Here is a 14,755-nt window from a genome sequence, read left to right as displayed (position 1 = left end):
CTCTCTCTCTCTCTCTCTGTCTCTTTTTCGCTCTCGATGCGTCGATTTACGCGCGTGCAAGAGGAGCAAAAGAATCACATGTTACGTAAGAACATGCGTATTGTCCAGTCTTCACGAAGAGGTCCGGCCACGTAATCGTGCGGCATCACGTTACATTGATCAGGGCTCGACCGAGCCCCAATCGTGTACGTGATAATGCGCGAACACGACGGCGCGCGCAGAAATATAGTATAGATATTCGTTTTATAAAAATATATTATACAGCGTTGTGTAAAAAACTTAGCGACATAGAGGACTCGATCGTAAGGGATCGCGATACGATCCTCCTTCGACACGGCGGGAAGAAACATTTCGGCGACCGAACAAAATCCAATCGCGAGCGTGCCAGATCTCAGCGCTCCAGCCCTTTAAGGCCCGATTTGTCCAGGGTGTCTCAGACTTTCCTCCGCAACTTTTATGGGAACGGATTGAGGTGAACATAAAAGTCCCATACCGTTTTGCGATATCCGCAATAAATCTGGAGATATTGATTAAAGAAGATCAGTGAATGATCATACGCGCTTTGGTAGATTAAGTACAGTGGCGCCGTCTGCCGTTGTATACTCATACATTAGACAAATTGAACAAGTGCTCTACTATTTGGCAAATGACCAAGATTTTTAGATATTAATTAAAGATTTGCGCATTATCGCACACAATTATACAACAATTTTCGTTCAGTAATAACTAAATGATAAAGACTTTATCTTAAAGGACTTATCTATGATAAAGGACTTTATTGTTCAATTTGACAATATACAAGCTCACAACAGCTACATATTGCCACTATAATTTATTCATCATTCGCACGTGATAATTCACCAATCTTCTTTAATTAATATTTCGACTATTATTGAAAATATCGTAAAACTATATAGGACTTTTATGTTCACCTCAATCCGTTCTACGTACAAAAATTGTGGTAGAGAATTTGGGACATTCTGTATAATAATTATATACATTCACTTGACTTACATTGAGTCCTTCTCAAATCTTTTATATTAGCAAAGTAACGAGGTTCCGTCAGTATAATTATCTATCCATCTTAGATATTTCTCGTATCAAATCGTGAAATAGATTTTCCAGGTGGAGAAACTAATGTAGCGATCGTGTACAGAGCAGAGTCGTTGAAGCTCGAGAATATGCACGTTTCTTACAAAATGAACATATTGTATTTCCGCAAATTTTTATTAATATCATTTTAAAGTAAAAGGTTGGCGCTGTTACATCCATTTTATTATGGTTATAAAATTTATTAAATTTTGTAGCTGGAGCGCACACACATAGAGTGCAAACATGAATGTACATAATTATGTATATTAAAAGAAGAAATATCTAAGAAATAAAAAAGCATTCAATGGGTAATAATATATTCACTTATACTAACATACAATGTTTCTCAATTAAGAAAATATACATTTTTCTAGAACCTCTTAGTTTTTCATAGAGAGAAACAATTATTTGTTCCATTCAAATAAAAAAATTTAAATTTAAATAAATATGTGTTATTAATATCTACCAATATTTTTTACTTTTCAGGTATTTTTGCTTTGTGTACATTCAAAAAATCGCACTAACGGTCAATTTTATTCGGATCGCAAAGCTTTTCATCAAGAGAATCTTTCAAGACTACTTTACGAAGAAAAAATTTCTTTGGAAACGGAAGCCCAAACGGAATCGATGCATGGACCTTAAAGGGTGAATTTCAAATTCGTCCGGAGACGAGAAAGTGATCTGGCTCAAGATTTTTTTTCCTTTTGAAAGATCAAGCTTCGCGGAGAAAGCGCGCTTGGCTCTCGTATCCTGTTAAGATCGTCGTGTAAAAAACGCTTACGCAGTAACCTAAGTAGAAATATATAGCATTTTTCTTAACATCCTTTTCCTCTCATTAATTAAGGACATCGTTTAAGTCTTATCGTAAATAAAGGGGCAAGTGGATGAAGAAGCTGTGTCACGTGTATAAATACGAGTCGAACGTTACTGTGGTAAAGTGAAAAAATTGGCGAGATAAAATTAATCATAATATTAATAACAGTATAATTGCGATAATATTAATTATATAATATTCATACAATTAATTGTAATGTATAGCATCGTGTGTATTATATAGTCTATAGTGTATAGTTTCGATAGAATTAAATCGATCGTAGCAACGTGGGCGTTGTTGATGCTTATTGGTGCTCATATCGAGTGTGAATCATACCAATGTGGAGTACACCAATGTACAATGTATCATTCTTGAACGTGGAACATACAAAGAAACGTATACTCATCCGGATCCGAATTTAAATATTCGTTTAATATTAATCTTGCAAATATCGTCGCAAATAAATTTGCAGGATTAACGGAGAATCTCGGGCTATAACAGATTATACAGGATATTATCTTATCTTTGTGTTATAAATAATTATTGCCACTTTGAGACACTCCGTGTTAAAGCTTGAAGAAGCCACTTATTCAAGAATGATTTAATATTCAATTATATCTCAATATTCCCTGCATTTAAACTTTATCGTTAATTATCTTAAGCTATCCGACATTGTCCAAGCTTCTTATATCTAAAACAGCTGAATTTAAATTATCACAAAGCATCAAGAAGATGAAATCTCCTTGAGGGAGAAGAGGGGGAAGTGGTGTCTAGGTTTTATGTAGTCTATATCTTCCGCAGGTTGCTGAAGTAACTATGCAAAATTTCGTCCAAATCAGTTAAAGGGTTTAGGAATTGATAGAGAATACAAACAGATGTTCTGTTTTATATATGTAGATTTCAATAAGCAATATATTAATTAAGTAACTTACTCAATTAAAGAATATGTGAGATTAACAAGCATTACATAATTGATACGGATGAATAGCACGACGAATCTTTCGTTTTTTTCGTTCATCTCTCGTTTTTATTCTCTTTTTATTTATGTTAGAAATTTCGATAGAGCATTCAAAAGAGGTAAAAAGGAAGAAATAAAAATAAAGATAGCAGTTGTGTGAACGTCAGGAGCAATTTAGATTCGACACAGGCGTAATAACAAAAACAAACAAAAATGAAAAAAAGCCGTTGGTAATTTCAAGGTGAAACTCGCGCCCTGAGCAGCATTGTTAGAGAAAATCAACACTTGCGAGACTAAATCGGCATTTGTATTTGTATATTCTTTCTTTGCGATCTCTGATTGAGAACATTATTAACCCTCCATATACACACTGGGGTCTCTGGGACCCCAGCACAACTTTCTTTTTTGTCGCGTTTCTTTTCTCTTTTAACCCGGAACTATTTATATCTCGGAACTCCTTAATTCTATCGACTTTTATTCATTATAGGCTTGTTCCTTAATCAATTCTCTATCGATAAAAAAAAAGGGGAATTGAAATATGTCAATTTTTTATAGAGTTACAATAACAAATATGGATGGGGTCCCCGAGATCCTAATGTGTATAGCACGTAGGCAAAATGTATACGGAGGGTTAATTACAATTGTTAATTACAAATTCGTATTCATGAACAGTTATTCGGCTATCAGAATCAATATTTCTTATTGTAGAGGAAACCGAGGCTAGAATTTTGAAGTTACAACTTCTCAGGTAACTAATTGTTGTGATTGATTGTATAAATATGATAAAGGCAACTTCTTTTTTTTATATTAATGTCCGCCACAATCCTGTTAATCGTACATTTTGTTTTGAAATAACTAAAATATAAGGTGATCAAATTTCCCAGCTCGAATTCGGGACATTTCATAAATGTGTGAAGCGGGGGTGGGGAAGAGGGGGGTTGAAAGACCCGAAAATGATTTGATAATTATTGAAAATAATGACAAATCAGTGTCCCAAAAAGCACTCGAAAAAATTCGGGATAAAGGGTGAAAAATCGGGATTGTCCCAAAAAAATCAGAACGTCTGGTCGCCTTATAAAATATGAACTTGCAACAATATAGCTTCCTTGCCCTGGTACCGAGTTCAGTTTCGCAAGATAAGAAAGGCCACGTATAAAATATGCATCTTGATTAGTAGTTTCAGAGTCTCCGCGAGAGATCTCCACAGTCCTCCTGTCGGCCTTTAATTATGGGCCTCTCTTACTTACTTAGATTCGCAATATGCTTTTTTTCAATCATTTTATGAATAAAAATTGCACTTATTATAAGAAACAGTATATCATATATTTGCAAGAAATTTCATTCTAGCTAACACATCGCTTAATTTTATTCAGTTATAATAGAGAATATTAATACAAAATTTTGAGAGGCTTGAAAATTGATTTTGCTATTACTAAATCAGTTTTTTTTAATTTCTTGACTGTAATATTATCCCGATTTTGATAAAACTCAGAGGAAAGTATTTATGTTTTAAAAAAATTATTTTGCGATCCACTATTCCTCTCAAGATAAATACTTAAAAAAAGCATATAAAAGCAACATACCTCTGGTCTCCCTTACAAAGTGTTACAGAGTAAAAAAGGAATAAAAAATTAATAAAATTATGATTATTTATTTATGAATATACTCTTAACGTAACTTCTAAATTTGAGGATATATCTTTATTCTCGACTGATTCGTCAAACGTGCGTTAAAATCGCCAACACTCTATGTAATAAATAATTTAACACATCTAGAAATATGTGATACATCGTTACCTACGTCCCTGCATCCTTCTTCCTCTGTTCTGATTGCCTCGTGGTTTCTAATGCTCACTGACACTCACGCAGATATGACTCGATCGAAAAAACGTGTGTTAACTAATGGCGATGCTAAGCAGATTCCGATTAAATGACCATAGTTAAGCAAGAATGATCCAACCTACAAAATTATGATTTTCGAGTTTTTCGTTTTATCAATGGGCAGTCCATATATCTTTCTTTTACAAAATCATTTTTTATAAAATAAAAAAGATCTAAGATTTATGATCACATTAAAAAACTGTTTTTATTCTCTACTAATTGCGCGATTTTTTTTACTAATTGCGTTCTTTTTACTCATTTTTTATGTCAAAGTTGTCTATAAATACACTTTGAATTAAAAAGCACTGAGTGCTAAGTGAACTCTTGCATGTAATTGGCGTATATTTTTAGGTTTTAAGATATTAAAAAGCTCACTGAATTCTTAGTCAGCGGTTATAGTACTAAATGCACCAAATAACTCGATCACGGATAAGTACGCGATACGCGTAAATACCAATTAATATCCTCGAGAAATCACTACAGTCAACGCTTTTGGAATACCAGATGTTTGAGATGGTCGAATCGAATTATTAAATTATCAAGAGGATTGTGCGCGTGATATAATTCGAAAGTTAATTACTTGTCGTTAGTTAACATGCGATTGTTTATCAATTAACAACACGATTGATTCGTATTTTCACGTAGAGTCATTGAGCGTTACACCACGCTAGATGGAATCGCCAGGAATTGACTTCAGGACGAATTACAAGACGCAGGGTGTGGCGGCAGACAATGCTTACACTAAGAAAGAAATACTTGAAAATTTGTTGGTGAAATATAAAGTCTATTTATGTAAAATAAAGTTCATGTAAATAATAAACTTTATATCTCACAAATAAATTTTAAGTATCTTTCCCTCAATGTGAAGATCCTTCTTTTCCACCTTTTGAGTCTAAATCTGAGAGTCTGATCGAAATTTCTAACGTCAGTAAAAATTAGTAATAAAGAGATTTTGTAAGAAGAACGTTTGTTATTTTTATTTACTATTAATCTTTAATAATCTTTATTAATATTTATTAATGTTTATTCATTTACCATTAATCTTCATTAGGTTATTATTTAATATTTGCTTATTGCATTATAGTCTATCTGCAATTGAATAAGTTACATAATTAATACATTGTTTGTTGAAATTAAGAAATCGAAAAAAAGGATAAGTGCAGGTAGACTATCGAGATAATCGAATATTAAATAATTCTTAAATAAGTATTGCTTTGTATTTCAGCAAAAGTAAGCGCTAAGTATTTGTGACATTTGTGGCTTTTAATTAATTCTCAGGAATTAGGTCTTCTCATTGAATCATCGGCTACGTTTTAAACCGTATGGAGGAAGAAAGAAAAGAGAAGGAATGTTCAAATCAAATGTATGAGGATCGTTCGAAAAGAAACGCGACCTAATGCAGAGATAGTGCGAATTTGACCAACCTTTATTACCGTATTTCAGTCTTTGCTTTGTTTGACAGTGCGTCAAAATGAACGCCGCAAATGTCTCTGTGTGTTCATTGTTTTGACTCTCTCCTTGTTTGGAATGAAATAATAGATCAAGGTGTCCTTGATGTTATGGGCAGACTTTTGCATGACGCATAACATATAAGGGAATTCAATCAACCACATTTTTTCATTTCCATTCTTAGAAAATGAAGGACTTTGATTGGTTGATACACTTATGTGTTATGCAAGTCTGTGATCAGGCTCTATGAATTGGTGCTAAAAAATCTTTCAGATTGCAGCGAATCGTGCTAAAAGTTGCGAGAAACAATGAAACTTCTTATATTCAGTTCAATCTTCGCTGATATAAACAAACGCAGGACTCATAGTTCGTGGCGTATACTTTGGCGCAATGTCAAAGTCTAACCGATAGATCGCTTCATGCTGTCACATTTAACTTAATAAAAAGAAAGCTCTAAAATTCTTGGATGAAGACAAGATAATCAGAAATATGGGTTAGGAAAAAAGACGGTTAAGATAATTTATCAATTCCTAAGGAAGATAGACAAACAATATAATAAAACCAGGGATAAAAAAGATTTTATTTTAGAAAAGTTGAAGACAAAATCATAAATCACATAGTTATAAATAACCTCGAGGAAAGCTGAAAGTTTAGTGGAATATCTACCAGAATTAGAAGAAAAAAAGCTCTAAAATATGTCAATATGGATTTGACTAAATTCGCACTATTTCTATATTAAGTCACGTATTTTTCGAACGACTCACGCATACATAGACATTTTCCATTGTTGCCTCAAGTTTGACGAAAGGCGACTCAAGGACAGATTAAACTCGGTATTCTCATCGCGCCGTTGACTTAACATCGTGGCAAGACAAAAAGGGTGGGACAACTTGCCGTCTACAGACATGACGCGCAACTCTCGTGAAAACATACCTCCTCATCCACGTGCCGCTTCATAAAGCATAAATTCGGTTACTCAACAATGCAAATACGAATGTCATCTTTGGTTTCCTCGCGATTCCGAAAGCGGACCTTGTCTCCCGTAACGTCGTGAAATCACCAGTTATACGCGAAAGAACGGATTACACACACGCTCGACGAGTCGCACTACGCGAGATGAGATTTATATTTGCATTCGTAACATTCATTCTTATCGGTACGCTCTATTTGCGTGGAAATGATAACGATGTACATTCATAACGAAATTGGAACAATTTGCAGGATGCGCGCGGCCTTGAATAAGAACGACCATATGCGATATATATATATCTATATATATATATATGTATGTGTATGATAGTTATGAAAGTCTCTGTTTCTCTCTCTCTCTCTCTCTCTCTCTCTCTCTCTCTCTCTCTCCTTGCCTCTCTCTTGCTTTCTTTCCTTTTTCTTCCAGCTTCTTTCTTGTTTTTTCTTCTATGTCTCTTGTCGTTGTCTACTAGAACTGCGACCCCTGATCCTGTACAAACAGAGTAGTACGAGTCTACTTAGGCTAACAGGCTCGCGGGCCACTTAAGACATCACACCGATTGTGCACAGTTATAGTCGACGAACTGGTCGGCGATTAAGGTAGAAGAGGATGATAGTACACAGGCTTGCGACTCTTCTCCATGACATAGAAGGCCTTGGGCTTGCCGTTTCCGGGACTCGGGAAGTTCTTGTGGATACTGGTGGGACCTGTCTTGGTGGCGATCGGCGCGTAATACGACATGGCGGCTTTCTTCCGATGTTTCTTTATCTTCGGCACGGTGTTCCCCGGCAAGCCGTGAAGCTCATTGGTCAACCGGATCTTGTGCATGCTCGAGTCGTCGAGCCTGTACGCCTTATTGGCGACATCGTTGCCGTTTCTGTTGGTCGGCTCGAAGAGTTTGCCGTTGGCTTCTTTGCTGTCGGAGTAACGGAGCCTCTTGTCGTTGTTCCTCACGTGCTTCGTCGCCGGCAATTTCTGATGCGAATGCAGCCTGTTGTCGGCGCCGTGGTAATCGTGATTCTTGCCGATGGTATCGAGAGGATAGAGCTTGCCCGGGGTCAGCTGCTGTCGTTTCTTCATGTCCTCGAACTTTCTCCTAGCCTGATCAATCCTCAGTTGATTCTGTAGACGCTTCTTCTCCGTTATCTTCTTGACTACCGGCAAGTTCCAGTGGTAGATCTTGTTCGGTTTACCGTTCCCATGGAATCCTAAAAACTCGTGCAACGTCAGATCGCCGGTCTTCGTTACCTTGTCGTCTTTCACGGGCGCTTTGTGCGGTTTTAAGAAGGTGTAGTACGGAGGACTGGCCGGAAGTTTCACAATGTAAACGTGGCTGTCCCGATGTCCATGACGACGGCTATAGGGCTGATGAATGCGTGTTTGCGAGCTGAATCCCGGTGGCTCGGGCCCGGCCAATCGCTTCTTGTGATGCCCATCGGGTATTTCGAGAGGTGACAGCCCAAGCCGGTTTAAAACGGCCGCGTTGCTCGTGTGAACGGTCTCGAAGTCGGAGGATATTTCCTCGGAAGTGGCCGCCGTGGCGAGCACGCCGGAGACTATCAGTATTAAGCCACCTAGAAGGTACGATCTGAAACAAAAATCATTATTGCTGTTAAGTCACCTAGAAAATGTGGTCTGAAATAAGATTATTATTGGCTGAAAATTCGTTATCTTTTTAACAAAAAATGAAACAAAAATATATATAGCGTCAATTCCGAACGATAGAAAGAGAGGGAGGACGAGAGAGAGAGAGAGAGGGAGGGAGAGGGAGAGAGGGAGAATTCATGATTGTACTCTCTAAATTTCCTCAAGTGAAATTTCTTTCGACATAAAGAGTCGAGTCACTCGAATTCAAGTGACTTTCCACTCATGGAGTGTATTCTGCATTCTAAATCATCGAGTGAATATTTTCAATGAAGAAATAATTAAAGAAGTCAATAAGAGCTAATGTTTGATAGCTTTGCACGTGACATCAATGTGGTGCCACCGGACGTCAAAGTGTTAACTATACTTTTTACTTTAGCGATTCCGAGAAATAGCGCTTTCATTATTGCTTCGAGTGAATTTTCACATCGCTTGAAGAAGATTTTACTGTAACTAGAGATGTGCAAATCAAAGATTTTTTTATGTCGAATCGAATCAAATCGAATCTCAGATTTTAATTTGGAATTCGAATCGAATCGAATCGATGAAATTTCACCCGAATCGAATCGAATGAAATCGAATCGAATTGTTAAAAGAATTTTTAATTAATATAATTATTGAATTCAATATGAAAATAATGACTTTAGTATGAGAGAGATAACACTGATTATGTGATATAAATTTCATTCATTTTAAAGTAAGAGATATATAATATATAGTCGGTAAACGTGTATGGAATATATATAGTTCTAGCCTTGAAAGCTTCGCAACGACATATCGATCCGACAGTTGTCGGTAAGAGTTTATCTAGAAGACATTGTCTTCTTTTAATATTTTTAAAGAAAATCTTAATATATAACAAACTTTTCAAGTCATGCTAATTCCTGTAAGGATTCCTGGGTGTCTTTAATAGTACTTCGTTAATGCTAGTGTGCGCGATTCGTATTCGTATCTTTTCGATTCGAAATTTTCGAATTATTCGGATTCGAATCGTGGGGGTTCGAATTCGAATCGAATCGAATTTCACTTGATTCAATTCGATTCGATTCGAATTCGAATATTTCGCACATTTCTAACTGTAAGCGATTTATGTTGCAATTCTAAGCAGAATCATAAGTCTCGTAAAATTTGTCAGAACTTATGAGTAAATTTACAAGTCTATGTAATATCATATGTTGTACAATTACTCGTAAATATCTACGATTTCATGTAATTTACGATATTTACAAGTGATTGTACGACATATGATATTGCATAGACTTGTAAATCTACTCATAAGTTCTGACGAATTTTACGAGAACAAGTTACGAGACTTAGGGCTGGTTTATCAATGCTCAGTCAAGTCAAATTTGACTAATAGTTAAGTGCTAACTGTAAGTTATGTGTTTATCAATGCGAGATAACTAACAGCTACACATTAACTGTTAGTCATAGTAGTTGTTAAAGTAACTGGCAGAATTTTTGTCTGTTAAACACATAACTATAACCACAGACTTTAGCGATTTGTCTTTGATAGAAGTCTCAGTAAGTAACGTAACCTCACTTTCGTGTGGATACGATGCGCTAAACGATGCGAGCATATGTCCACCGTTAATAGAAATATTTTGTACTCATTGACATGAACCCTTATAGAAATATCATACTAAGAATCATTGATAATTACTTATTTTCAGTATTAAAAATACTGGATAATAAGTAATTATCAATGATTCTTAGTATGATATTTCTATAAGAGAATTTAAGCAATTTCATTGACGATGACGAGGAAATCGTTGAATTTGTGGAATGGGAAAGAAAACCATACATAGTATAAAATAGAATCAATCACTTTGATAAATGGAACGAATTGGATTTTTTTCGAAGATTTCGGTCGAAGAAAGAAACAGTATTGATGATTCTAGAGCAAATAGAAAACATCATAGAAAATCCCATGGATAGGTATCTATATACAATTTAGTATTTACTATTAATTTGAAATATCAATTAACAAATATTTATTTTAGAAATCATGCTATTAGACCTATCGACAAGCTACTGTTAACTTTGAGATTCTATGCATTAGGCACAATGTTAATAGCAGCTGGAGATTTTGTAGGTGTTAATAAGAATTCTGCTTGCAATATAGTCAGACAAGTATCAATTTATATTATATTTTATTATATTATGACATTATAATATAATAATTATAATGTTTTACTGTCACAGTGTTTGCTTAATTTCATTATCTATATTATAATGATAATATAGATAATGATAATATATTATAATTTCTATATTTCATTATCAATATTATAATGTTTTACTGTCACAGTGTTTGCTTAATTTCATTGTTAGGTTATGTATATCATTCAAGTACGCACAAATCCATCTATCTATTGGTCTATTCTTTTTAGCTGCACACAGTGTGCACATAAGACACATAATACCAACCTACGTCAAAACGATAATAACTCAGTTATTTAACTAACAGTTAGTTAAATAACTATATTTATAGTCTATTTAATTAACTATACAGTTAGTTAAATAGACTATATTCCAAGTGCACACAGCGCAGCTAAAAAGAACAGCCCACATAATACCAACCTACGTCAAAACGATAATAATTCAGTTATTTAACTAACAGTTAGTTAAATAACTATATTTATAGTCTATTTAATTAACTATACAGTTAGTTAAATAGACTATATTCCAAGTGCACACAGTGCAGCTAAAAAGAACAGCCCACATAATACCAACCTACGTCAAAACGATAATAATTCAGTTATTTAACTAACAGTTAGTTAAATAACTATATTTATAGTCTATTTAATTAACTATACAGTTAGTTAAATAGACTATATTCCAAGTGCACACAGTGCAGCTAAAAAGAACAGCCCACATAATACCAACCTACGTCAAAACGATAATAATTCAGTTATTTAACTAACAGTTAGTTAAATAACTATATTTATAGTCTATTTAATTAACTATACAGTTAGTTAAATAGACTATATTCCAAGTGCACACAGCGCAGCTAAAAAGAACAGCCCACATAATACCAACCTACGTCAAAACGATAATAATTCAGTTATTTAACTAACAGTTAGTTAAATAACTATATTTATAGTCTATTTAATTAACTATACAGTTAGTTAAATAGACTATATTCCAAGTGCACACAGTGCAGCTAAAAAGAACAGCTCACATAATACCAACCTACGTCAAAACGATAATAACTCAGTTATTTAACTAACAGTTAGTTATCTAACTAACAGTCAATAATGTAGTGGATAAACGGATAGATAGTAACTGGAACAATAATTCTTAGCTATCTCTTAACTTTTAGTTACGTAGCAGTCACTTTTAGCTGAGCATTGATAAATCGATCCTTACGATTCTGCTTAAAATTGCAGCATTAGAAAGTAGGCTCACAACGATTCTTATGGTTACATCGAGACATCGTCGCGCGGCCTGGTGCACGTCGATGAGTACATTAATGTTACGTCGTTTTTCAAATCGAAGATAGCCGACTCGCATTACGAGCGTGCAGAAGAGTGCCTGGCATAGAGATGCTCGTTTAATGGCGCGCGGCTGATTAGGAAGAGGTGCTCGAGTGGAATTCCAACTGCGCTCGCAAACGCGTGGCGCGAGTGCGCTCGAGATTTAGATGAAAAAGAGGCAGAGTTACGCCGACTTAAGGAGCGATTCATCAAGAGTCTCACGCGGACCGGCCGGACCCGCCACAGAACCAACGGAAGAAGAAGTCGTCCAGCCGTGACCCCGAGAGGAGCGCCGGCGGTATAAGGAATTTGAAGGAAGGAACGCGCGTGAGCTCGACTCTTCAGCCACCTGGCCGCTCGTAAACTCGACCGTAGGCCGAAAAAGTCCGGCTGGGAAAAGGAATATGCGGCGAGCGTGGAAATGGCGACGACGACGACGACGAAGACGACGAAGACTCCTCACGAACGAGGCGCCTGGAAATTTTACGAGCCGAGAAGCCACGGGCGCAAAAACCCCCGGACGATGGATGGGTCGCGAGATCGCCTCCACTCCTACGAACTGAAGCGCGTATCGCGCTTTGGTGGCGCGGATCGTGCGATAAATCACCCCTGTGTGTGTACTTAATTACTCGCTACGTCCGAGGAGCAGTACTCGTTCGTTATTCGCGCCTGTTCTTTGCGTACTCGCGACGATAAAGTCAACGATGTTCCCAAGGCGACTCGCGTTTCGTATAAAGTTTTGTGATGTAAAACGTCGTTTTGATCCGGATAGACTTTCATGATTATCACGTAGTGAGATAATGGAAACTCTCTGCAATTTCTCTTTCATCCGATAGTCGTAATTATCTAAGGGCCGGTTTTTTTTCAATAGCAGTTATTGAGCATAGTTTAAACTTGAATTCAAGTTTAATCCATTAACGCCCAAATGTGCTGAAATTTTACATTGATTTGAGCCATTTACTTTACTGGAAATGAGGTCTGTTGTTTATAAAGAGTACCATTCTTACCAATTTCGATGTCGCCCTATCGAATAGCGTTGAGAAAATTAAAAAAATCGCAATTTATGCAAAATTTTTGCAAAATGAAATAAAAAACGCATGTTTTTAAAGCTAATTTTTTCTTCTTCCGCTATTTTCTCTATAAAAACGTGTTAGTATCGCTCGGGAAAGTGTTCCAAACGTAATTACTATGTAAATTACTATGTAATTTTGTAGTAATATTGACCCTAAAACAATTTCGATAACCAAATATAAACGAGAATTCAAATTAAAATTGACTTCAAATTGACCGCTATTTTGGTATCGCCATGTTTGTTGAAAAAAATACTTATAGCATATTTTTTTAATTAATATGTCGGGAACACGTTTAGATACTTTTCCGAGCGATACTAACACGTTTCTATAGAGAAAATAGCGGAAGAAGAAAAAATTAGCTCTAAAAACATGCGTTTTTTTATTTTATTTTGCAAAAATTGCGATTTTTTTTTAAATTTTCTCAACGTTACTTGATAGAGCGACATCGAAATTAGTAGAAATGGTGCTCTTTATAAATAACAGACCTCATTTCCGTAGTAAAATAAATAATTCAAATCAACGTAAAATTTCAGCACATTTGGGCGTTAATGGGTTAAACTCTATTCTAACAATGCGTTTGTTTTGTTTAAATAGAGTTTAAGTTGAAATCTAAGTTTATAAACTATCATTGAAAAATCGGTCCTAAAAGGTGTTGAGTGAAATTATTTTGGTGCCGGTTACGGATGCAAAATTACCGTCGAATTCCAAATAATCATTATTCACGGTAAAATTACGGTAAGATCGTAATTGATTAGTAATTTTGATAACATTCTTTGATAGTTCTATGCACAAATTGACTGCATTCATGTTTTCCACAACAATGCATAAGATAAAATAACGTTTTTTTGATACTCTCATCAAATGTACATCTGATAATCTTTAAAGAGTCATTCAGATAAAAGAAAGGAAATTATTTACTTCGAGAGTATCAAAGAATTTCTATTTCTTAAAATAATCTAAAAATTATATAACACAATCTGCTTATCAAAACAGCAAGTGAACATATGAAAATACTATAAGCCTGTAAATTATGATGGTATGAAAAATATAGATTAAGACTGTACTATATCTGTGACATTTTTTGTTTCGAGAATTCTAACAAAAACATTTTTTTAAAATTTTTTTAGTTGCTATGTATGGAAAATATTCGGTATTTTATGGAAAATATAAGTTAAATAAAATGTTTTACACATCGTAAAGGCTCCTTTTGAACCTTGTATAAATTTTTCTTATTTCTGTAATTTTTTTTAAGTTACTATCTTATCAGCTTTCCAGAATTACCAGGTAATTTACTAATTAAATCATTTTCATGTCTAGGTACGGCACAAAGTAGGTTTGAGGTGATACACTCCATATTTTTCTTATCTTCATATAAGAAATAACTATCAAGACAGGT

General features: G+C 35.1%; 1 protein-coding gene across 1 annotated transcript in view; it reads right to left on the bottom strand.

Moving 5' to 3' along the window:
- Positions 1–6,754: 6,754 nt before the first annotated feature.
- Positions 6,755–14,755, bottom strand: part of LOC116850625 — a 74,559-nt gene continuing 66,558 nt past the window's right edge. Inside the window, exon 2 of the mRNA XM_032829129.1 lies at positions 6,755–8,751. Coding sequence (XP_032685020.1) covers positions 7,758–8,751 — 994 coding nt within the window. The 3' untranslated portion in view covers positions 6,755–7,757. The remainder of the gene's footprint in view (positions 8,752–14,755) is intronic.

This window comes from Odontomachus brunneus, unplaced genomic scaffold (genome assembly GCF_010583005.1).
Source record: "Odontomachus brunneus isolate Ranch 3 - 2012 unplaced genomic scaffold, Obru_v1 Obru_scaffold_151, whole genome shotgun sequence".
In the NCBI taxonomy this organism is placed as follows: Eukaryota; Metazoa; Arthropoda; class Insecta; order Hymenoptera; family Formicidae; genus Odontomachus; species Odontomachus brunneus.
The sequence above is the reverse complement of the archived record's forward strand: the minus strand, read 5'-3'. Positions and strand labels throughout refer to the sequence as shown.